Here is a 24895-nt window from a genome sequence, read left to right on the forward strand (position 1 = left end):
TAAGCAGCTCCAGGCTACAGAACCACATCCCTTAAAAAAAACAAACACATGGTCACAAATTCCTTTCCCCACTGAATGAACTCTGCACTACAAGAATGCTGCTTCCAAAAGACAATTTAAAAAGTGCCATCTGGGAGTCCAAAAGAACTCCTCTTCTCTACAGCCAGACAGACTCTTCTGGCAACAGAACACAATGCATTTTAAAATAAGCATATAGGTTACACGTGAAACTTGATGACTTCCACCCACTGCCCGTCCCACAGGGAGGTTAGCACAGTACTCATGAAGAAAACATACCTCTATGCTGCCTCCTCCCATTCTAGAACTGAAATCATTGCGTACGCCTCGGAAGTCTGCCTGATCTTTCTCTCGGATGATCTCCAGTACCATTTCCCTTGCTTGCTACATGGGGAAAGAAGTTACAGTTAGCTTAAAATTATTCTGCTTGCCATCCCAGTTCAGGGCCTCAGTAGTGGCTAACGGTTAGGCTTCAGGCAGAATGACCTCTGTGTGCTTAATGCAAATAGTCTGATTTGGATTTTTTTAAACCACAGGCAGCGGAGATCTGTTCTTGATGGCATCTTCCATGTCTGACAGTCTGCCAAGTGAGCAACGTGGCAGTTTTTTTGTGTGCAATTTATTTCAATCTTTCAAAAAGGACAGACCCTTTACCTTTTAAAAAGACAATCATCATACTTTTCTTTTCAAGGAAGGAAACGGAAGGCCCTCTTCTACTGGATAGAATTGAAACCAACAACGTGGTAGAAGCTGTAGTAGCGCAGCAGAGAACGTGTCCACTAAGAGGTAGAGAGCACGAACCAAAAGGCAGGCGGGCAGTAGTGAGCTTATTGACGCTCAGAAAGGTAAGCCCAAGCCTGCAGCAATCCAGCAAGATATTTTGAGACAAATGATTGTTCTTCCTACCTACTCGCAGCCCTCAAGGCCTTCCACAAGCTTGCATGTAGCCCTGCTAGTAAAAAGCGTACCTTCTAGATAAGCCAACAGTAGTCACCATTTAAAAAACAAGAAAAAGGCCCACATGTTGAAACCCAAGCCTTTGTTTCTGCATGTTACCAGTCAAGCTTTTGACACTTCAGTATGTATATATATATATATATATATATATTTTTTTTTTAAAAGTTTGAGGGACGCTGGTGAATTTGACTCCTTTCACATTTTACATTTTCCATGCATTCTTGGTATTTATTACAGAAGTAAACAACTCAAGAAGTTTCAGAGATGCAATGGAGAGATTTCATAGCAATTTGAGATTGTTAAGAAACACTGTGGCAGCATCCAGAGAATCCCACCAGAACCAAGGATTCATTAAGCTTTCTAACCGCGCTGAACTTATGCTAAGTGCCTCAGAGATATTCCAGCCTGTAACGCCTCCATGACTGATTGACATGATTTATGGCACAGAAGATGTGACAACAGCAAATCTTGCAAGGCAGAAGAAACGGCCATCTGGAAAGTTGCAGCACTCAGAACATGATTTGGTTAAAAGTAGCAAGATTGCCATTAAACTTCTTTTTACATATCCATACCTTTGCAATGGTAAGTATAAGAATTTTGAAAATTATCACTAAATGTGATAATCACCTCTCTTCCACTAAGTGGTTTGAAAAATGCCACCCAAACATATCATGCCTAAGCAGCATCCACTGTTCCAGAAATCTGTGATTAAGGAGATCCTACGAAATAGAACTGTTTTCCTTAGAGACAGGAAAGCCAAACTAGATTTAAATACTTAGCAAGATATGAAAGATACTTGCTGAGAAGTGCAACATGCCATAACTTAACTTTAATTCTTAGATTTAAGTACTTCCATCACACTGAAATCTTCCAGTCTCTAGTTGATCATGGGTTTTTGCTTCAAAGCAAGAACCACAGGCATGAATATATTTGTAGACACAGTGGGACTGCAGTACCAATATTAACCAAACCCCTTGGTTTCAGGAGTTGCTACACGTTTTATTTTTGTAATTACCTGCGTCAATTGGCTGTCTGAGATGGTAAACCTTCCAGAAAACTTAAACACGTAGTTAAGTTAGTCACTAAGAACCCATTTGTTTATCATAAACATATCACTACGACTTTTGCTTCACAGATTGGAAAGAATTTCAAAGATACTTTGTCCCAACTCTCCTTTCTCAGCTCTTCTCCTACCCACGTCTAACGCCTATTTGAAGTGAGAGCTAGGTTAGGCTGTAGACAAGCCAATGCTTGCTAGTCCCTGTTTTAACTTGCTCTAAATACTCAGACTGTAAACGCACAGAACAAAAAAACAGCAGGGATCGTAGCATTTGCAGTTGGATTGAGCTCCATTAGATGCTCGTGCTTAAACTACTCCTCAGTACTCAGGGGCAACAGCTTACTTTTTTTTACATACCTGCACTTTAAATGCATCTCCAGTAATACGGAGGGGTTTATCTGCTCCAGTAGGCAACGGACCATCTTGGATCATAATCATTTTCACACCCGTTCGCTCCTGAAGAAAGAGCACAGAGCACTTTGCTAAGCAGAGTCCCTAAAGCTAGGGACTACATTTTGGTTACTAAACATTATATAGGTCACAGTAGCAGGTTTACAGAAGCTACCTTAGCTCTTCTTGGGTACTTTCAGTGCAAATTCAGTGACAGTCCTAGAGCATGAAGGACCGACAGAAAGTATGCTACTCCTGAAGGCTTTGCAAAACAAAACCTCTCTACCTCAACAACTGACTTTTTAGCCCTTTCCAGAACCTGTAGCTGTCTGCATATAATAGTAATTATTTGACCAGCCTTGAAATTACTGGATGACAGAGGCCTAATCAGGACACTCCAAAAATTGTATTTTTGGCCTAGGTTCATTTCTGAAAACCTTTATTCTTTAAAACATTGCACAAGATCGAAGAATAAAGAACGCCTAGGAACACAGATTTATACATAACAAGACACTTAACTAGAAAGGGGAGGGATGGGAAAAGGAAGACGACAAACACCAGCCTTATTATAGATTAGTAACGAAAGAGAAACAGCATTCTACAGTAGCATGGCTGGCGTTAAAAACCATTGCAGCAGGAGACTACAGATAGCCTTTTCTTGGCTACAAGAATCGGCCTCCTAAAGAACACACACCAAATTTCTATCTAAAGCACACAAGTTTCTTTCACAGTTCTGGCAAAACTCCACTACACGTGTAGCTGAGGCCAAACTGATTTCTTTTGCAACACAAGATTGGATTTGAGTCCAGCTCTCCAAAGGCAGAAGAACACTCCCTGCTGTAGAAGGTTAGAGCATTTAAGGCTCCCCATTTCAGCACACTATTGTTGATCTAGAGAAGCTGCAGTAGGGGAGAGAGCCCTAAAGTAAATGCATCTTGCGCACCTGCAACTGTTTTATTGTTTCACCTCCTTTGCCGATGACTAGACCCACTTTGGATGCCGGGATCAAAATCTCCTGAATCGTACTGTTGCCATCAACATCGTTGTGAAAGCCAGGTCCGTTCCGACAGCGATCTACAATCTGCCCCAGTAGCCGTTTTGCTTGTCTTGGAAAAGAATCGAGGGAAACAACCATTAGACAACATTGTTCCATGTCACCAAGAGACTAGGAACCACTGGAATGTGAAGCGATTGGGGAAAGAAGGAGTAGTGAAGAGATGAAGGAAACCACAGTTAGCATAATGGTTTTTTTGACCCTTTGGTGTACAATTTCCACTAACATGACTATTTATAAGCAGTTTGATTTCTGAAAGGGGAAGACAGAAGGAGGAGCAGCAGCATGCTCTGCTATCTTTGGAAGTTAAGGATAACAGTTGAGCTATAGCAATTGGGGTGCACAGTGTGAATAAAGATCTCTCAATTCTATTTAAAAAAAACAAACCATATACGCCATATTTGATAAATCTCAAGCTCTGCTCTCCTTCTTGGAGAAGACAAAACAGACACTGCTCTGATACTAACACAGCATGTTGGTTCACCCCTCTCTGATCAGAGGCAACTGCCTTGCTCTTCTCTGCCTGCTCTTACCAGCAGCACCAGAACACTGTTCTAACACAGCCTCTGCCCCAAACAGCAGCTGCTGAAGCTACACCAGAAAGCGAGGCAAGGATACTGCAGCAGCCACCAGTGAAAGACTGGGTTCTCCTACTCCTGGTGAGAAGAGACAGACACAAAGAAGCATTTGGGAGATTAAGGACAACTTCTCCAAAATACCTATCATGTCAGAGGGAGCTGACAGCGACTTCCCTTCATCTTGGGAACCGCTAGTACCAACACAGCCCTTTCCTTCCCTTCTCCCACAGCCCTTCAAGATAGCCAGAAGAAAGTCAGCAGTTCCCTATTTAGCCTAAGGCAGTGTCTTCCCTTCTCTCTACTTCATATCAAGCCACGTCAACCACCCTAAAAGGACTGTCTTCTCCCTGGAGCCTTGAAGAAATGGTACAAACTCATTCCTTGCAAGCAGACATTCACAGCTCAAAGGGTGATGATCTAAGGCTGCAGAGATCAGAGCACCACTTTCTCTTGACTTTCTCACAAAACAAGGCAAAAGGTGGAATTTCTGGAAGTTCACTTCAAATATTGTGAAAGAGCCTTAAGAGATTTTATTCATCTACCTTTACATTTTGCATAACGTTCTTTATATTATCACAAAAAGACTACAACACTTAATACTTTACATATTTCAGATCAAAAGGGGTTGTCTGGAAACAAGCCTATTAGTTTGTCATTGGATATAACTAATGGAAACCTCCTCACTCAAAACCCTTCACAAAGCAGCCTGACACCTGGATTGGTTTCCTTCCTTCATTTTATTTTTCTCCAAGTAGCCTGAAAAAGTAACTCAAACAGCCACATTGACAATAATTCTAATACAGAAGCAAATTAAGTTTCATCTAATTTCAGGTCCACAGCAGCCTTCCTTATTCTGCTTCATAAACTGAGTGGCTCCCCCTCCTCTTTTTTTTTTTTTTTTTTTAAAAAGACAGCCTTGGACGTGACTACACTTAACTGCATATTTCAGAACCACGAAGTCTTAAAGGAACTGTAACTCTCCCCCGTTATCCCCCAACTGCATCTCACCAGGCAACCCAGCTTTTTAATATTTTGCTCTTGTTCTGAAACATCTTTCACTAAAAGGGGAAAAAAGCACTTCAATACCGGCAAGAACACATCGCTTGCCCTATAATGTGAGCTTGCCAATTATATTTATTCTGGCTCACTGCTTGCAGTATTATGGTAGAGTAAGGAGATTTAAGTACCCTTAGATCTCTTAGGAATGGAAGAATGATGAGCGTCTTCTCTTTAGAGAGACGGTCTTTGTGCCCATGTATTTTCACTTTCAAATGCAACTCAAAGATTTCCAGATGGATTTTAAAAAACCCACCTACCCAAAGGCTGGGGAGAGAAAGAGCAGCTCCATATGTTAAGTGTGTTCCTGTAAGCCTGAGGATCCTGGATCCAGTTCCAGCAGGAGGTCCTCAACTGGTTTGTGAGAGTCTCAAACTCAGCTCCTGGGAAGGGGGAGGGAGGAAACACTGTCCCTAAAGTTTCTATAGGCCTAAAGAGTAGAAACCCCTGCTGGCTGGCCACGTGTCTCTACCACGCAGGGATCAGAATTCAAGACTTTGCTTCTTGCTGGCAGCGATGCAGAGGCAAGCACACCCATGGGCCTCATGCTGCTCTGCAACAACACCACCACCTCCAGATTACTCTGGAGTGGCACCAACAGGCTTTGGAGGCCTTACGCAGCCCTTCTTCAGCTGGAAGGATGGTCATCTCAATAGGAGAAGGGAGGCAAAGGGGAGAAGAGAAGTGCCCTTCAACAGCTTAGCTCAGTATCCTGAAAAGCTGCAGTTAGAAAACTGCATCCTAGGTGCCCTAAGAGCAACCTTGCCCTGCGGAGGGGAATTCCACGGGAATTTCTGCAGAGGGTTCAAACTGCAACTGGAAAAAAGCCTTTGAGGTGCTCAGTTTAAAGCATCAGACCAAGAGGTTCTATGCTCCAGACACCCTCAAGTTTCTCTAGGCCAATATTTGCTGGTGTGGCTAACCAAGTAGCACCGCTGACAGAGCAAAGCATTAGGGAGAAGAGAGAGAAGGTGAAAGGAGAAAAATTAAATCAGAACTCACTCAATGCTCTCTGGCGTCCCGGTGAGCACACAGGGCCTCTCAGGCATCCCACCACTGTCTACAAAGGAAACAAGAAGACAACAGGGATTGGATACTTCCCATTTCTTACCATCCAAACTGCCTTCAGTAACCAGGCAGGTAGAGAAATGCTTACTCCTCTAATACAGGCTAGACAATTTTCTAATTGTAAATAGCGGGGTAGTGAAAGGCAGCTAATGTAAAGAACAAACTGCTGCCTGAAAACATGGAGTGCTGTGCAATCTGAGTCCATGCTTTCACACAGCCTTCTAGGCTGCGCTTCATTACTATTATGTCCTAGAAGCAAACGTGAGTAGTGTTTATTTATCTATCAGTAACTCAGAAACGTATTCTTTTTGAAGAATCAAGTCCTGTTCTTACAGTGTCTTAAAGATGACTACAAGTTTGTTTTTTCTTTTTTTAATACTTTATGGGACTGCACTTTCCTAGGTGGCTTTTTCCTTGTAAAGTCACACTCTTGGCAATATATAGAATTCAAAAATGGCAGCTGCCTCAGTAACTACTAAGTACTAATGAAAACGCTCATTCGGCACACAACATGCGTTAATGAATTCAAAGACATCCAGGGTCAACAGGTTTAAACGATTTGCTGGATGTCTGCATTTCTTTTTAAAGCCTTCTCCACCAATTAGAGAGAGGTTTAAGGCCCTAGATTATGTTCACCCATAGTTTCCTATGCAGCACTGTAGTACAGTCTTCCCAAACACAAACAGGCTGCAGCACTAGCACAGAGAGACAGTCCCATCTCCTCAGTGCACGGTGCTTTGTATGAAGAGCTGCTGCTACCTTCCTGAAATGCCTTCTGCCCAGGGCTGACCAGACTAATCAAAAACAAATCGCAAGAGCTGAACAAAGAGGTACCACAGGGAGAAAACTAAATAGCTGCTATTTTTGCTCTAGAAACAATATGGATTGTCCATTTGCACTGTACCCATCTGTTGGCTAAAGACAGTCTCTTAATTGTTTCACTGTCAAAACCACCTGATACACCTGTTTTCTATGCTAGGACAGAGGTCAGTCCCAGAACAGCCCTTCCATGCATGTGCACCTAGTGTAGTATTTGTTAAGGGTGATAATACGTTACAAGCATTGCAAGGCAGCTGATGTAATGGACACAACATCCTTCAGCACTACCACCTGCTGACCTGCACCAAAACGAGGCTCTTACCTGGAGCAATTTGAATTTTGCAGCCAGACTCTGCCTGAATCCGTGAGATCTGTTCACCTCCCCTGCCGATTACTGAAACAAATTCAACAAGCATCAGAACATGCTGTTTGTCTGAACAACTGTGAAGAGCACCCTCCCCGTTTTACTCTGTGTGGCTACCTATAAAGGAGCAGTTCCACTCGGTTGCAGAACAGGTGTCCACAGTATGACCAAGTATCTCATAGTGGAAAGACATTAAGATACTGCTGAAAGCTATTCAATTTCCTTGAGGGGGGAAAAAAAAAAAATCTCTATAGTGACAACAGCAGGAAGGTGCCATTGAAAGGAAGAGCAATGATCATCCATAGGAAGACAGAAATTCGGATCAAGCATGAAAGAGAACAGTATCAAGAATGCAAGTCAAGGAAAAAAACTCATCCAAGCAACGCATGCTGGTTGTTTCCCTGCAGTAAACATATAAAAGATTTAAAATTCTGTTTAATGTGCCCTGAGTCAACTCTCATGTTAACATTTAAATGTTGTTTCCCTCCCTCAACTCTCACAACGTTACATATTCAAAGAAAGTAATATGTTTCAATGAGGGGCAAATAAATTCCCTTTCAATGTGTTTACGTACTATGGTTGCTGGAATTTTAGGGACAGAACCACTACAACTCTCAGTAACCGGTACTGCACAGTGTTGCTCTTATTGCTGAGACACCAAGCTTTTCCACGCAGTTTGCATCTGGATTTTAAAAACAGATCATTTGGTCCCTATGAAGAGGGCATCAGACAAAGGCTTATCCAAGGCCAGTAAATACACAAAGCTTGTGAGCATGTCTTATTTTGTCTGTCAGAATAAGCAGCATCCCTGCGCAGAATACATATTAAGAAACAAATCAAAAGCATCCAAGATACTTACTAAATCCAACCATTTTATCAGGCACTTTGAACTCTTCTGTTATTACAGCCCTATAAAAAAGGGATGGTGGGGAGAAAATCAAATAGTCATTACAAAGAACAATTTGGAAGACAACTAAGTCCTGTCATGGAAACCAGGAACAGCATATAAAGCTTTTACACAGACAAGTAAACACTACGTCACAGTCAAAATCATTTGCTTTGGAAGAGACCTCTCAGGGGTCACCTGCTCCATGCCCTAGCTGGAGGGAGAGCGGATATAATTTGTCCTACGCTGGATACATTTCCAATCTATTCTCCATTATCTTCAGTGGAGCTGACAGAATAACCTCTTTTTGCCTTCTTGCTCCAGACAGATTTAACAGAATAATGGCAAAGTTTCTTTAGTATTTAGCCTAGACCTTCCAGGTCATAGCTGCTGCCTACTACTACTTTGTATGCTCTTGCCAGGAGAAACTAACCTATGCCAAACCCGATAAGGACGCCCCCTCTGATACTTGCCAGTTACTTGCCTGCCTATCCTCATCATTCTTTTCTTTGGAATTTACAGAAGCCATCTTCAACTATCCTTTGAATTCTTACTCTCTCAAGACTTTAAAGCCTGCTACTCTTCGGATGTTTCTCAGTGTGTCTGTGCCTCAAAACACAGTGCTCAAAACAATTTCCTAAGACCTAAACATAGTCAAGTAGAGAGGAATTATCTTGCACGTTTTTTCGCTTAATTATTTGTATCTTGTAGAAAATACAACCCAATTAATATAGAATTTGCAAATTCCATATACTGAAGTGTGCACCATATACAATTTGTCCAGCGCTCTCAAATGCAATGAAACCTCTTCAGAATAAGTTCAGTGTAAGTTTTCTGGTGAGATAAAAATTAAAGCTAGCCCATCACTTGCTTTACACCAGTTAGAGAAGGTATAGAATACATATTCGGCTTCGCCATCTAACCTGCAGATAAAATACTTTGCTGAAAGCCTCTGCTCAGGCTCCCCAGTAGAGATACCAGCGCCATCCATATCTGCAACAGAACGCAGACTCCCATACGCTACAGGGAGGTTCAGAATTACATTCATTTTAATCTGGAATAAACCTAGCCTCTTGCTAAAGGGTCCTGTCCTGCATTACTTGCCTACCTCCTTGTGCTGGAGGACTGGCTGCAGCTGGACAAAGACACTAATCTAGATGGAAGCCAACCACTAAAACGAGAAAGAAGTCATTCCAGGCGTTTCAGCCCAGTCAGCTCCTGGCATAAACATCACTGCTGGCCGAAGAGGGGCAGCAGGTAGCAGCAGAGCACGCAAGGCTGACCACCCCCTTTTATGCAGCCCTGGCTGGACATTAACTTTAGCCTAACAGCATCGCCATTAAAAAGGGACAATTCTACGGTCCTTGGGTATATTTCTTGCCTTTTCCACTGAGGCCCCCAACAAACTGTTGGCTGCGATGGAAACGTACTACCATGAGCCTAAACACAAATTCTAGCTTTAGAAATGTTCTGCCCTTCCTACTGAAAACAAGACAGGCAACTCCTTAAGAGAAGGAGTCTAGAAAACTTCAGAATTTTACTTTTGTGGTAGATAAGACATGCCGCATAACTCATACTTGCTTCAGTCTCCCAAAACCACTTTTAAACCATCAAAGGAGTCATCCCAGGTGATATTAGACCAACAAAACTTTAAAAGAAAAAGAAAAAAAGAAAATCCACCTGTGTGTTTAATACCTCCAAATCCTGTCAAAGTGCCAGAGGTTGCCCGCCTCTCCCACCCCCGCACCGGGCTGGGAGAAAGGGAGAGCAGAATTTATTCTGCTCAGTCCTACAGATTTACAGGAACCAAATCCAAGTTTCACTTCAACCCCTCTTTCTTCATCACAGCAAATAGCCTTAAAGGGTTAGCAGAAACTCCAGTCTGGAGAAAACCCAAGTTGACAGTTCAACCTCTGACTCCCTAACACTACTACAGATGGTGGATCAATAAACAATTAGAATTGATCAATAAATAATAAAACATAACCCACTGCTTACCTTTGATGTACCAGGGCCCCTAACTGGTTACCTACTGTGGCAGAGAGAGAAAAAAGGAAAAAAAATCAAAGCATTAGCACGGATAAGCTAACTTCATCCCTATAGAAAAAGAGTTCTTACCATTTCATCAAAAAAGAAAGAAAAGCAAAACAGTAATTTAGGTTCAGTCACTGAAATGAATGCGTTATGCGGTACAAAACAGGAGGGGATTTCTTGATCAACACACACCATAACCCAGTGTCCAGCTGAACACAGGATAGGAAATTGATCTGTGTCTCCCCATGCTGAGAGTCATGGGAGAAAATCCCGCCTGCCCAAATCCAAATCCCTGCAACTAACCTCCCTCCTTCCCAGTTTAAGCCCAAAGAAGAAGAAAAAGGTTGGGGGGGGGGGGGGAAGAGAGAAAGAATGCAAAAGAGAGAGAGAGAGAGAGAAAGAGAGAAGAAATTTCAAGCAGATTGTTATATACTATAAAAAAATAAAATAGAAGCCAAGCAAATTCAGAGATTTAGTTTAGTCAAAAAAGCATCAGAAATCACTTGCACGTACTTCTCTCTGTATCTCTTATCTGTGCTCCATGGAGCCCACCTACACGAAGACCTGTTAAAGGAATAGCTCTGTTAGACCTTGTGTCACCAACTGTATTTTTTTTTAAACAGGTTTTATTGAATGTACACATTCCAGCCATACCTGCAATGTTAGCTGGGGGTCTATTTGCAATTAGCAGCTACCTCCCCAACTGAGAACCCCCAAACACAGTTTTTTCATCCCAACCCCTGCAGATTAAATCTTTCTTCCAAATGTTACCGGGGAAATATCATTAGACCAAACATGCAAAGTGGGAACACATGCCCTGCTGGGTTTCCTACTGGACTTTGCCTGCAGCAAACCAGCTAAGAAACAGACCATTTGGTCCTAACAACCAGTTGAAGATTATATTGCATGCCTGGAGGGCCCAAGTAGCAAAACAAATGAAACTGGCCCACAACATGTGAACTGTGATAATAAAGATGCCATTTCAAACTACCTTGCAGCAACCTGCACATTCTTTGACCTGAAATAAATTGGCAATCAGCTGGCAGGGTTAGAAAATGGATGCATCTCACGCTCTCCAAATCTGATAGAAAAATACATAAAGTTTGTGGCCAGGCATGTTACTCAAATAAATAAAATAGACAAAGAGAGGCAAGAATATATTTCTGTTGTGTGTTGGTATCTTGGTAATAGTTCAGGATCAAAATATTGACAGTAAATATATTTTATTACACTCTCCAGCTCAGTGATAAGACAACTGCTGTGTTATCGACTCCCTTAGATTTGTCTTTGCATATTCTCACCCTGAATACCAAAAACTCTAATTTGATAACTATCAATACTGCAGCTGAGAAAGGTAGGTGATGTAATGGGGAGTATTTACTCTAGCTGATAAGCTACTACTGCAGAGTTGAGCAAGTATGACCCAACAGAAATCCAGAATCTCGCCATCTTCCTCCCAGCAGTGCTCAGAATATTTTTGCTGTATGTAATATGTCTTGTAGCTATTGCTGTAGCACAGCATTGCCCTAGTCATGGACTAGGCTATTCATTAGCCCAAGATGCCAGAAAGAATGCCCTTAGCACTATAAGGCTATATTTAAATATCCATTTAGCATTTCAATTTACCCAAACAGATCTCTCTGCCGTCTTTTACGCTGTAGTCACTGCCCACAAATTATGAGACACACATACATCCCTGAAGTTTACATATGTGGAAGAGCCTTCATTTTGCAGCACAGTCCTGGACTTGGAAAAGTCAACTTCTACGGGGAAGCTGCAGGGGCACAGAAAGTCACATCATGCTTGACGTATATTAAATATAAGGCCTCCAGTCCATTTCAAGTGCTATGCAAACCGAGTAAGCCATTCACCACTCGAGAAAATATCATCCCTATTGCATATTTGTCGTACAAATTAGTGAAAGAACCCATATTAAGCCTGTAGCCACAACAACCTGTACACGAGATCATTTCTTCCATATTTCACAGATATTCCCCTCCAAGAGCTTAAAAGTAAAGCACAAGGAGAGAACTGGGAGTTATCTGCTTGAAGCGTGATACGATTTCTTTCTCTTTAGGGGAGGGGAAACAGAAATGATGTGGCTCCTGGTTACAGCAATCCAAAGTTTCATTCCTTCTCTAACATGCCCATTTTGCTCTGAAAGACAGAGACTAATAGAGAGGCAAGCGTGGGGCACAGCACACTCGGTGCAACGCTAAAAGCTGATATTCTATTCCACCGTCTGCCTCCTAATGCCAGGGAGGGGGCTGAACTCTGACAAGCCACATACATATTTCCCCCTTTTTATATCTATTGAGTACAATTTAACTGTAACTGCAGTCATTTTACTGCAAATAAGGAAAAATACTGAATAAAATCAGCCCAGTTTCGTGTTAATGGCACCTGCTGGCTGATAACTCTTCACCGTGCTTTAGGCTTCGCCTTAACTGAATTCTACGTAACAGACACTCAAAACAAATACAGATTCTTTTTCCCACCCCATAAAACAGAGCAGCGCCTCCCACTAAATTAATGTGCAGGGTGGGAATACACAATCTTGCAGAAAGTATCTTCACTACTAGAATACAATCACAGTGACACACCTCCCGTAGAGTAGCAGAACAGGGAGTTGCATTTCATACTTTTGAACCAAAATAGGATCATCAGAAATTTTAGTGGGCCAAAAGATAACACTAATTACCCTAATTCTCCTTCATCATTAAAGATGGCTAGATCTTTCCTGAATTAAATGATTAAATACTAATCAGTTTAATGTCTGCCTTTGTTGGGAATCACTTCTTTTTCCCCTTAAACAGCCTTATTAAAAAAAAAAAAAAAGGGTTATCTGTAAAGCTGTAGTTTTGAAGAACATTAACATTTTCGGTGATAAACTAAGCCTTTTGCCAGGAGAGCTGGATTTTTGTCCTGGCCCATCTCCTGCTACAGGTGCAGTAAGGAGCATCACCATTAACTCCTAATAGTAAGAGGAGGGTAAGATTTCCTTCTGCCCATCCTTTACTCTATTTTAATTGAAAACATTTTAATTAAAAGTATTAAGTACAATAGGATCACGTTGTGTTCGAGCTCTATTACGTACTACTACAATCACATTTTATTATAACAAAATAGGCTGCTTTTGTATTTGAATGCACCACCGAAAGCTCAGAGAAGGCAGAGAGAAGTCTTCTCCAAAGTCTCTCATCTTTGTTTCCCAATACTCAAAGGATGCCTCAGCCTTCAGCTACAACACTGCTTCTTAACCCTGTCTACATCACTGGAAACTTCTTCAAAGCAGCCCCAAAAAGGGCAAACAAAGGCTAATGCTCAGTTTCTGGGAATCAGTGTCTTTTCAGCAGACTAGAACTCTGCTTTCTTTTAACAAAAGGAAGCTGTTTCTTTAAGAATGGTTTAGCACTAAATAAACTTGTTAAATCATGTTAGTAATTAGAGGGGCCCATTAATTAAAAATGAGGCCAGCAGCAGCAGCAAGCAGTTGGCTGTTAACAGGAGGGCTGGGAACTATCCTCTGCACCAAGCCACAAGCAAGATGCGCAAGGTCTCTCTGCACCCCAGAACTAACCCCATCTGTAGTGGTCACTTCACTCAGAAACATTAACTGATGTAAGTGGCCATATAAATGCCAACTACAACTTGCTATGCTAGTGGTACAAATAAACCGGCTCTCCTCCCTGCACTATAACTATGTGCAAGATTACTTTATTTCCCTTCTCTGGGAACAACTTTAAAGAAACTGGGGGGGGGGGGGGGGGGGGAAGAGAAATCATCAGTCTCAAGCTTCATCTAATACCAATAGGCCAGGTCACCAGGGCCAACCCCAGCAGCTCTCTGTTTGTGATTAAGGTTATGTTAAGGGAAGTATGAAAGACTCTTGCACGCGTTCTGGTTACCAATATAATGACAAATTTTTTTTTGGAAAGGCTCTAAAAGCAACTGAATTTGTTTTGACCAGTACACTGTCAGCCTGTCTTAAGACCGTTTCCTAAGCTGACATCAATCAGCCATGCCAGCAGCCATTTACAAAAACAGACAGAAAATTAGATTTTCTGAAACACAGACAGTTCTCTTCTCACCTTAAATACTTCATATTCCCTGGAACCAATTTTTCCAGGAGTATTAAGAACAGAAGTAATTTTCTAAGAAGCACAAGAGCTATGCGAGGGGAAGGAAGCAGTGAGAACTGCAGGAGCCCCCAACACCAGTACCTAGAGTTAAGCAATCAATAAATTTATCATCAGGTTTCCTTTCAAGCTATTCAGAGTAACAATCTACCCAAGCCCCTGTACTAGAGCACCTGTAAAAATAAAAACAATCTCCTCTTGACAACAGTGTCCCCAAACCTTGACTCACAGACTGCAGAAAACGTAGAAAAGCATGGGCATGCAAGCCTGACTCTCCATGTTTGCAGCTATCAGAGGACTAAAGAGACTGTCAAAATAAAGTGCTCTCCTAAGTGTCCTACTGGCAACTGGCATCTTCCAGATGCTTAAAGACAAAGCAGTCTTTAAGTCTTGCCACAGCAGCAAGAGCAAGTAGCCTATGAATGACTAAAGTATGGATCCTACCACAAACTAAATATAGAGTAAGAAACACTTGCTGCTTCAGAAGTCCTTGGCAAGGCAGCAGTTCTGCACCTTCCACAACTCACCTGGCTATATAGTTAAAAGAACAGTGCAGGAGGAATCTTGCTCTTAAGTGGGGAACTCATCACATAATCGTATTTCAGCACAAGATTTACTAATACCATTAGAAATAAAACCAAGATGGACAAAGCTGAAAGAACAGATACTTGCTCCTTGCCTAATAATTCAGACTTCATTGCTCAATTTCAATCCTTTAAATAGCATTACTTCCTTAATTTCTCTTCTCCGAGATCTCAGAGATCAGATTTTGGGAAGGGTGTGGGAGAAAGCTGTAAAACCTACACATGTATATGAGGTTTCCAAGGGCAAATAAAGTGCTTAGAGTTACCTTAAACAGTGCTAGAAACAAGGCCTAACACTGAAATACAGGGTGAACACACACCTGTAGGTCTCTACAGACCTACAAAACAACTGCAAATACAATACTCTAAAGAGCACAGCCACTCTAGAAGGCTCTCCTAGGAACGGCACCTGCTACATGGAATCATCTATCACAATGCAAGAAGCCAGCAAAAAAATCAATTTATAGCACAGATTGTAACTCTGTGTATACGGTTTGCGTTAATGCAAGCAAGGTTCAGCAAGTAATAAGGCTCACCAGTAAAATTTTAAGTACAAAGTCTAACTTTTGCTGTCGTAAAGCATTACAACCATTTGACCTATCAAAAGTTAATTAAATAGGTAGGACTAATGTTATGAATAACTAGCTCCTAGAAGACTGGTTTTATTCATTTGCATATATAACCATTTGATCAGAGACATTTAGACACAGCTCAAAACTGTGCTACATTCAAATTATTACTGAAATAAAATATTCTTAAATTCAATGGCAAAATAGGACCTATCTGCACCTCCTACTCCCACAGTGTTTCTGGAATGGAAGAAGCATCTGATGACAATGTTCTTTGAAACAGTACTCATAATGGGACATTTGTTTCTGCTGAGCGCAGCTTTAAGGAGAGATGAAGCTGGGAACCACTGGAAAGGAAACAAAGGCTAAAACATGTTTGTAAACTGTTTCTTTGCAGTTGATCTAGCCTAGCAACTAGAACCACACTAAACAAGTCTATTTTGATCACAAAAGAACAGCAAGGTTTCACAGTTCATTGCTTGACAGCACAGCACCTGGCCATACAGAAGACCAACATATACTGATACATATGCCAACATATACCGGACCTCTGGCTTCTCAGAGACTTAGTGATGCTCTAGTCCGAGATATGAAGTGCAGAGGCTGATCCATATAAACTCATTCTTTCCTAAAACATCAAACCGAAGAAGCAGCAGCTTCTTGCTCAAATACAGCCACAACACCAGAGAACAAAGTGGACTGTGGCATGCTTTCAGACAACAGTAACGATAGCAAGCCAGAGGCACAAGATGAAAGAAACTTCTCTCCATGCTCCAGCACGCTTTTCAGAACGAGCAGCATAACGCAGTATTTTCGCCTTTGCCTCATATAACTTTGTATCAGGCCAGAGACAGAAAAAATTATTTCAAGATTCAGTCCTAGAAGGAAGCTTTGCTTACCTCCTCAGTGGTCTTGCACATATTTTATGGGAGAGAGAATGCCCCTGCAGGGCTCTCTATGTCAGTAAAAACACTAGAGGAAGTAGCAGGAGGAAAACACGGCCACAGATAATCAACCACAGGAAAAGGTGAGCTCTTTACTTCTATACAGCAGCAGGTAACACTGTGTAAACACTCTTCTTATAACAATGCACAGCACTACAGATTTGTAAAGAAAAAAGAAACTGTTCTAACCTTTTTGCTGTTCCTGCCAAAAACAGGAAACGAATAACTTATTTTAAAGGTATAATAATTCATACAGTATTAACTCATGACAGTTACCTGGTGTGATCCACCCAATAAATTCCTCTTAGGCCGTGGCCAGTGTTAAATGCTTCAGAGATTTAAGAATCCTCATAAAGATCAACTACGAAAAAAGTTAAGCCTAGTATTCCAACTTGCCTCAACTTCCATCAACACCCTTTCTCCTTACAATTCATGTACAAAGCTAAGCAATCAGAATTCTTGACATCTACTCAACTGCTGTGCTGCGGCCACTGCTGGCCATGAAAAGAAGCATACTTAACACGTGCTCCTATATGTTGCCTGCTCTCTGAAAACAAGGGCTGCCAGGGAAGGACAGCTTAATTATGTATGTCTGGCACTCTGCGCATGAGCTCCAGCATGGTTCCAATAAGACCCTCACCTCGGCACTACCACAGAACACGACCTAAACGACAGACTCAGTTTCATGATTGCTGGAGGTCACAAACTAACAAAGAATTGCTTCACATTAGGATTATTAATGCCTAGGAGCCCTGTACTATCTGCTAAGACTATACAGCACAGGGAATCTTGCATACAATTTCTATATATATACACACACACATATACAAATGAACTGAGTAATCTCCATCCTTCTAGAGGATAACAACTTTCATAAATGGATTTCAAAAACCGTATCCACAAGATTCTCTCCCTAATCAGAGCCAGCTTACCTCCATCATCAAGGGGGCGTTTCTGCACTCCATAACCATAGACTGACGGGTCCACAAGTGTTGTAGAATTATTCAAGTGAGGAATATCTCCGATTTTAGCAGCAATCTATAAAAGCAGACGATAAAAAATATGATTAGCATATCCGAAGTGTCACCTACCACAGCTAAACTCTTTCTTCCAGCAAAGCATTTACCCCAGTCTGGTCTTCTCTTATTTTCTATATCGGTGCTTTTAGAACACACTTGCAAGAAAGCAATGCTTTATTTGTAAAGCAAACAGCTTTCTGTTTGCTTTTGGTACTTGTTTCATTAAGATCACATTCACCAAGCTCCCCTTCCTCATCATGAGCATGTATTAACTCCCTGGAATATCGTATTTAGGCTGGTTCATTCAAAGGACAGCTGAGAAGCAGGATCCAGTCATGAGGAGAGTTCAAGAAAGCTCACCAACTTTGTCTTGGAGAAGCTGCCATCACCATAGCCATGTAAGAGGACATATGCTTCCTGCTGCATCTGCGCATGTCCAGAAATTTAGAAATATACACTTGCACATCAGTTTGGCGGTAGTGTGGGGAGAACACCACAAAAATGCACAGCACAAGGAAAGGTTTAGCCTCTCCTTATTAAAGGGACTGGATTACCCTGTGTATACTGTACAAAAAAATAAGCTAGTGGATAAACTATTACTCTAGAATTAGTTTCAATCTCCTGCGGAGGTCAATATAGCATGAACATGACTAACACAGGCTGTTCCTCAGCTTCCAACCTTTATATAGGGGTAATAACCATTTTCTGCCAAGCTAGAACGCAATAAGGACAGCTACAGGAAAGAGGAGACATTGAGGTATCACAGCAAGGGCACCAAGTTAAGCAAATAAAACAGGTGGAGAGATATAAACATCATTTAATAAAAGCGAAAAGTTAAGCTCATCTCTAATGACATTTGGGAGACATATATGTGGATGGATGCTGGCAGAAGCAAGCTCTTTCTCCTGCACTCCAAGCTAACTGGATGCAAGCCAACTCCGGTATGGAAACCATAAAGGCGCATTAGTTCAGTCCCGCACCTGAGTTAACACCCGTCAGGGATATGCAAACTGAAGTCTCACAGCACCCCTTGACTGAATAGAGACATCCTGCTTTAATAAGCAAGTACAAGATAAAGAAGTTGCAGAACAAATAAAAGCATGTTGTATTCTACACCGTTTTCCTCCGTTCCTAGCAAAAAAGAAATCATTGCACAGGATCTTTATTAGGAGTTTGATTGTTCTTTCCACTTATTCCTCCTCTCAACTAAATCTTCCATCAAGCATTTCCACAGCAATCAATTTTTATATCACTATATTCTAATTGGGATTTCAACAGAGAATAAGCAATAGAAATAGATGAAAACAGCATTTTATACAGATGTGCTTTAAATGAAGCCAAGGGCAAATGACAAAAAGGTGTTTCTAAAATTTAAGTTTTATTGCAACAGAAAGACAGCTACAAAAACTCACGTTGTTGACACAATCAACTGCTATAGTGCAATAAACAACTGTCCGAGATTCAGAACCACAGGGTGGTGAAAAAACACTATTTGAAATAACCTCTATGGATTGAGGGCACTGCTTTTAAAAAGAGACTAGAAAAGAAAACATTCTCTTTTATGCCTCGCATGAAAAGAGCTCCAAGATTTGACCATTTTCTTCTCATATTCCATTCCCTCCTGTCCTCCTTTAGAAAGGCAACCACCTCCACGTATCAGAAATGCCAGGACCTTGAGAATACACTCTTGACTTCCTGCTTTTACCCACAGGATTTTGACAGTTTTTGGATGAAAACTGAAAAATGTAACACTGGACAGTTAAGCCCAAGGTGAAGCCAACACAGACCCATCAAAGAAGCAATGTTCAGTCTTAACCTAGTTTTAGCATAGTGACTAACACAGCGATCATGCAGCAAAGCTTTTTGATGAAAAGCATCTGGGGTATCTTCAAAAACTGGTAAGCCCACAGAAATACAATTCTGAAAGCATTAGCATAGGCCAGCCCTTATCCATTCCATACTATGATGTGTCAGGTGATGCCTTGCTTTTATGTTGAATCCTAGATCTCATCCACAATTCTAGCCTTTTACCCACGTGCTTCCCCGTTATGTCTGGGATGCAGAGGAGATTAATGAAGGTATGAAGAGCATAGATGTTTCCTGACCTCTTCGATACTGAAAAATAAGGTTTTAAAAATAATTTATAACAATCTATTAACAGCTTTCATGCCAGGAGTTACAATCCAAACTTACACTTGAGGGATTGTGTCAGGTGTAACACACCCTGGCATGTTTTGGAACATTTAATTTTAACATGTCCTTCATGAAAACTCCTCCTGTTAGTAGTTATTTACTTGGGGGGAGGGGGCATCTAAACTGATAGTTTGGATCTGTAATCACACACCCCACACTCAAGGGAAAGAAAAGTTTGTGGATGCCCATACCTGGCCTGCAGAAGGAAACAGGCATGAAGCACAAAGGTGTGAACAAACAGCTCACTGGCACTAAGGCTGTCGGCTCCCAAGTAGGAAAGTATTATAAATCCCAGCCACGCTCGCTGCACAACTATCTTCCCTGTACGTAACCCTCAAAGGGAAGGTCAAAAAAAGAGAGCCAACGCCATTTTCACTTTATTTATTTATTTTTTTAGACTTACACCCTCATCTCAAAAGCCTCCCAGCTACCACTGGCTTACACACAGACAATAAGCCATCTCACTACAGTAGGAAAAATCCCCTGCAAAATTAAGAGTTAAGCTTTTAAAGTAGATATAGCAGTTAAAATAAGTTTTAACTTCTTATGTTCAACTTACAATGGGAACCTCAGTTTTTACTACAGGTTCAGCTTGGAGATAAGCACAAAAGTTAGAGCATAGCAAAAGTAAGCAGACCTAGCCCTTATCTAACTAAATGACCTTGAGTAATGTACTGCTAGCCACCACTTTTGTCCCTCTGCATGTCAGTCTTTGGGCTTTTTTTTTTTTTTTTAAACTCAACACATCTATTTTGTTGAGCTCTAAAATACAATGGAAAAAGCATCACCTCCATAGAACTGTTGCTGCACTGAATTCCCCCAAAATCAGACTCTCCAACAAACGCTTCAAAGGACACAGTACAACCCTGATCTACAGAATTGCAATGATAAAGTTGGAGGGGGCAGGGAAGTTTATGCAAGCTTTGCAATTTAAGATAAAATGAAGCCACTCATACAAATGGAAAGCTCTGCTAGTGTTTAAGGACTTTTTTTTTTTGGCTGTATCTTGTACTTCTATCCTCCTATACCTTTAATCCCCTTTAAAACAGTACAATATCTACATGCTTTCAGAAATCAAACTTATTTGCCAGACACAACAGGATCTACACCACCAGTATCTGCAGAATTCAGCTTTCAAAAGAAATGCCTAGCTTCTGTGAAGCAGCTTTCCATGCTGTTCTGCAAAAGAACAGCAACCAACAACATGATCAATTCCAGATATTAGTAGGATGGAAAAAATAAACAAACACATAAATAAAAGAAGCACTGTCACCTGAATCTTCAGACTATTCTAGTGCTTCTACTACTCTTCCCATTCATCAAGCAGAGTACTCAAGTTAGCATGACAGCCATTTCTCCAGAGCACTGCAGGGATCAGGAAAAAGATCCACAACCATTTAAGTGCCATGTCACAGGTGGTTTTCCTAATTCTACAATAATAGCAAAGATCTGCCCTAAATCTTTTTGAGGATGATCTCAAGAATAGTCCAAAAGGGAATAAGGAGAAGAAAGTCTTAAACCCTTCTTCCTCCCTGCAGGAAGTCGGAAGTGGGAGCCCAATGTTAGAAAGGGATTTTATATGCAAGACCTGATAGAACACACAGTAAGTCTCAGGCCGTTCACCTGCTTCCGAGGTACCCAAGACAACACACTACAGGCTTAGCAGGCTACAGTCTTTTTTCTTTGTATCATTCCCAGACATTCAGACTGTACATAAGGCAGATTACAAGAAGGAGATACATGAGGAGGGAATCGGTTAGCGCTGCAAACGCGTGTTGTACTGAAAATAAAACCACCAAGGAGAACAGGAGAGGGTTATGAACCAAGCAAGACCCTGTTCTGTCAATGAGAACAAACCTCAAAGACCGTCCAAGAAAAAAAACAATTTTTGTCCAGAGTACTGGGAGTTCTGCTTATTTTCCTAGCCACTATTCAAAAGGAGAACAAACATCCTCTCCCTCTCCTCCACCCCAGAATGGGACAGAAAAGCCATCCTGCTTTAGAGTAGCTGCTCCAAAGTACACACTAATCACTACATATGAGCTAAAAGTTAATCCACTCAAATGAGACTTGGTACCTCAAAGCCTTAGCATTCATCTGAAAAAATGCTTTTTGTTTCACTTCAGGCATTTAAAACTCTACAGAAGTCCAAGCAAGTCCATCACAAACGGATGAGTTACTTCTTTCTAAGGTACTGGAGTTCTTACTGTTATGTCAGCTCCCTTCCCAGTGTCTCTGAGGAATGCAGTTACTGAGATTGATCAGGAAAGTCTTTGCTATCCTGAATAATTTAGTTATTAATAACTAAGCATTGTACACTGTAGCTCAAGTTTAGTGTTACAGCTCTCATTAGAACTGAATTTAGTGAATTTGATTACTAGTCTTAAATGAAAGATCTGAACTTTGAAAAAGTTCAGATGTCAAACCAGGGATGCACTACCCAGGCTGGGGAAACAAGAGCTAAGACTTTTTTTTTCCCCCCTCTACCTCCCCCCTTTAGAGCAACAGGAATACTCAGAAAAAGGCTACGGCACTGACCATAAGCACCAAAAAACCTGAAATCTACCTATCAGATCAGTGTATTTCAGGCAAATGATAGCTTTGAACATATTTAGTGAAAGCTCTGCCATCACCTCAAGAGAAATGTTAGAATTAAGTGCCTTTGCATCCCAGCTGGTTCTCAGCCAAAAAGGTTCATCACGTTGAGGTAAACGTCTGTCCGCTGGGCAACTAAGACCACCTCAATTCACGTTCGGCAACAAGTCTTCAATGACAATTATTTAGTCCTGTCACACCCGGGCAGTAAAAGACTACCTAATCCCCTACAAAGTCTCTATGGAACTAGGTTAAATCAAGCACTTCTGGGGGGGAGGAGGAAAGCAGGAGGGGAAATAAAGGCAGAATATAGTTTTGCACTTGCAAATGAGTCTTTTCATCCTACAAATATTAATGAAAATCACATTCAGCAGGCGGCATGCAACTCACTGCGCAAAAACGTAGGCCATCGCACTCCCAAGAACACATGTACAGCTCACATTTCTCACACGCTTGTTTTCAGTGAGAAACATATCACAGAGTTTGCTACACTATAGTGCCTGACTTGAAGTTGGCAGCCTTGAAGGTTCTGAAGCCTTTCAGTACAGGCTAATTTATGGTGTAGGCTCATGGAAACCCAATAAGTTCAGTGAACTTCAATGAATGTAACCAGTAAGACCAGCAACATCAGAGTTATGCAAAAGGTTATGGAATTATTTCTATCTCCTTCATGTATGAACACATGAGGCACCCCAACCTTCCCTACAAACTTGACAACAGCAACCACACCAGACAGATCAGAATCGATTTTCGGGTAGCTCTGTGTTTCAGCTTAACACAGTCCTAGGCATTCCACTTTAATGTTTAACCTGTTACTGATCAAGTGAACGGTACATACTGTGGCACTTCTGGTATATTCCCAAAATAGTTTCAACAAACTGCGACTGATCAACAAATAATGGGTTATTTTCTTCTAAACAAAAGCAGAGCTTTCAGACATCACATACCATCAAGGCCACAGCACTTTGTCAGCCACTGAAAAACGTGAAATGCGGCCTCACTGGGGACACAGCTAACGTGTCTACTGCATACTGTAACACGTATGCTTAGATCTAAGGCTTTAAATCAACAGGTGAAGAGTAAACTAGCTTGTGTGTTCTTCTGGAAAGGTGCAACACATTCATCGAGAACAGCTACTGCCTCTGTACAGTTTGCTGAAAACGGTACAGAACAAGCATTTGCTGCCATACTGATTCACAACCAAGCCATAAGCGACCGTAAGCCACGTAAGTTCCATTAGAACGATCGCTTGAAGGGTCTTACAGTCCAGCTTATTTTCTTCAGGAGCTTCTCGGTTAAATGAAACAAGGAAGTCTGGGCAACAGAAGGAGATTCCGCCCACCTTGCCTGTAACATTGGAAAGACAATAAAGTCAGAGTCTTCGAGCACCAGGTGGGCCTCGGTCCTAGTTGTGAGCCTTGTTACATATTAAATGCACTTACTAAGCACAAGTAAATGCAACTCGCGCAAAGATGGAATAAACACCTGTGATAAACATGGAACGAGAAGTGTGATGAGCAGTCACAAAATCTGCACAGCAAGTAGAGCTTGCCAAGCAGCAGCTTCTTGTTTCTAAAGCCACTTTTAACAACCTGGGGAACACACAAATGCTTGCAGCATCCTATGCTAAACACAAGAGCACTGATTTTTGCAGGGCTCCACTCTTTCTTCTGAACTTTCCATTTTGGTACTGTATAAGCCCCGGGATTCCTTTGCAGAGCAATTCACACCCCCTTCCCTCTCCCTCTGAGGAGAAAAAGCAGGACCTCCCCACTGCTAGTGTGTCTATCGATTACTTTGGAGCACAATGAAGGAACCGTTTGAAAAAACAAACCAGCGACAGCTCACCCCTACCCATTGCAAAGTTTAAAAAGGCGGTTCGGCAGACGAGAGCTCCCACAGGCTGGAAACCGCCTCCTTCCCCGAGAAAGCAGCGTTTTTGCCGTGTCACAAGCCCCGGCCCCAAGCCATGAGGCACGGAGACCGTCAGAGAGCCCCTCCGCCGGGCGCCCCACGGCCTGCCCCCCTCCGCGGCGGCCCGCAGGGGACAGCGCCAGCCCCGGGCCCTGCCAGGGCCGGCCGAGAGGGACCGCCGGCCCCCGGCTGTCCGGGAGAGGGCAGCGGCGCCGCGGCCCTCCCCCTCCCGGCGGCTCCTCGCCTCGCCTCAGCCCCGCGGCCTAGCGGCGGCGGCGCCGCGGCCTCCTCCCGCCCCCGGCCCCGCGGCGGGGCTCGCCAGGCGGCGGTTACCTGCCGGACCCGGTGCAGAGCGTCGACGAACCCCTCGGGCTTGATCCCCACGGGCGCTGCGCTCTGCCCCTGCGCCAGCTCCGCCATGACACGCGCCCCGCGCCCGCCCGCCGCCGCCGCCGCGCCGTCCCGCCGCTCCGCCCGGGGACCCGCACCCGGAAAGGGAAAGAGCCCCCCGCTTCCGCCGGAAGTGGGGCCGGGGAGGGGGGGGGGGAGGGCCGGGGGACGCCGGGACGGGGGAGGGCAGCGCGGGGCGGGGCCGGGGGGGGGCTCGCGCCGTGACGTCACGGCCGCTCACGTGCGGCCTCCCGGGGTGGGGGT

The 24895-nt window shown here is 42.6% G+C and overlaps 1 protein-coding gene across 6 annotated transcripts in view; it reads right to left on the minus strand.

The window, feature by feature from the left end:
• Positions 1 to 24751, minus strand: part of FUBP3 (far upstream element binding protein 3) — a 41246-nt gene extending 16495 nt beyond the window's left edge. For 2 of the 6 annotated variants that reach the window (XM_068914401.1, XM_068914399.1), the window contains exons 1-10: positions 24575 to 24751; positions 17453 to 17558; positions 10798 to 10848; positions 10249 to 10282; positions 8224 to 8273; positions 7323 to 7394; positions 6116 to 6173; positions 3369 to 3531; positions 2393 to 2491; positions 298 to 402 (exon numbers count right to left, since the gene is read on the minus strand). In XM_068914401.1, the coding sequence (XP_068770502.1) occupies positions 298 to 402; positions 2393 to 2491; positions 3369 to 3531; positions 6116 to 6173; positions 7323 to 7394; positions 8224 to 8273; positions 10249 to 10282; positions 10798 to 10848; positions 17453 to 17558; positions 24575 to 24661 (825 nt within the window). In that variant the 5' untranslated portion in view covers positions 24662 to 24751. The remainder of the gene's footprint in view (positions 1 to 297; positions 403 to 2392; positions 2492 to 3368; positions 3532 to 6115; positions 6174 to 7322; positions 7395 to 8223; positions 8274 to 10248; positions 10283 to 10797; positions 10849 to 17452; positions 17559 to 24574) is intronic. The other 4 variants (XM_068914402.1, XM_068914405.1, XM_068914400.1 and 1 more) reach the window with 3 other exon arrangements.
• Positions 24752 to 24895: the final 144 nt, after the last annotated feature.

Source organism: Struthio camelus, chromosome 20 (genome assembly GCF_040807025.1).
Source record: "Struthio camelus isolate bStrCam1 chromosome 20, bStrCam1.hap1, whole genome shotgun sequence".
NCBI lineage: Eukaryota > Metazoa > Chordata > Aves > Struthioniformes > Struthionidae > Struthio > Struthio camelus.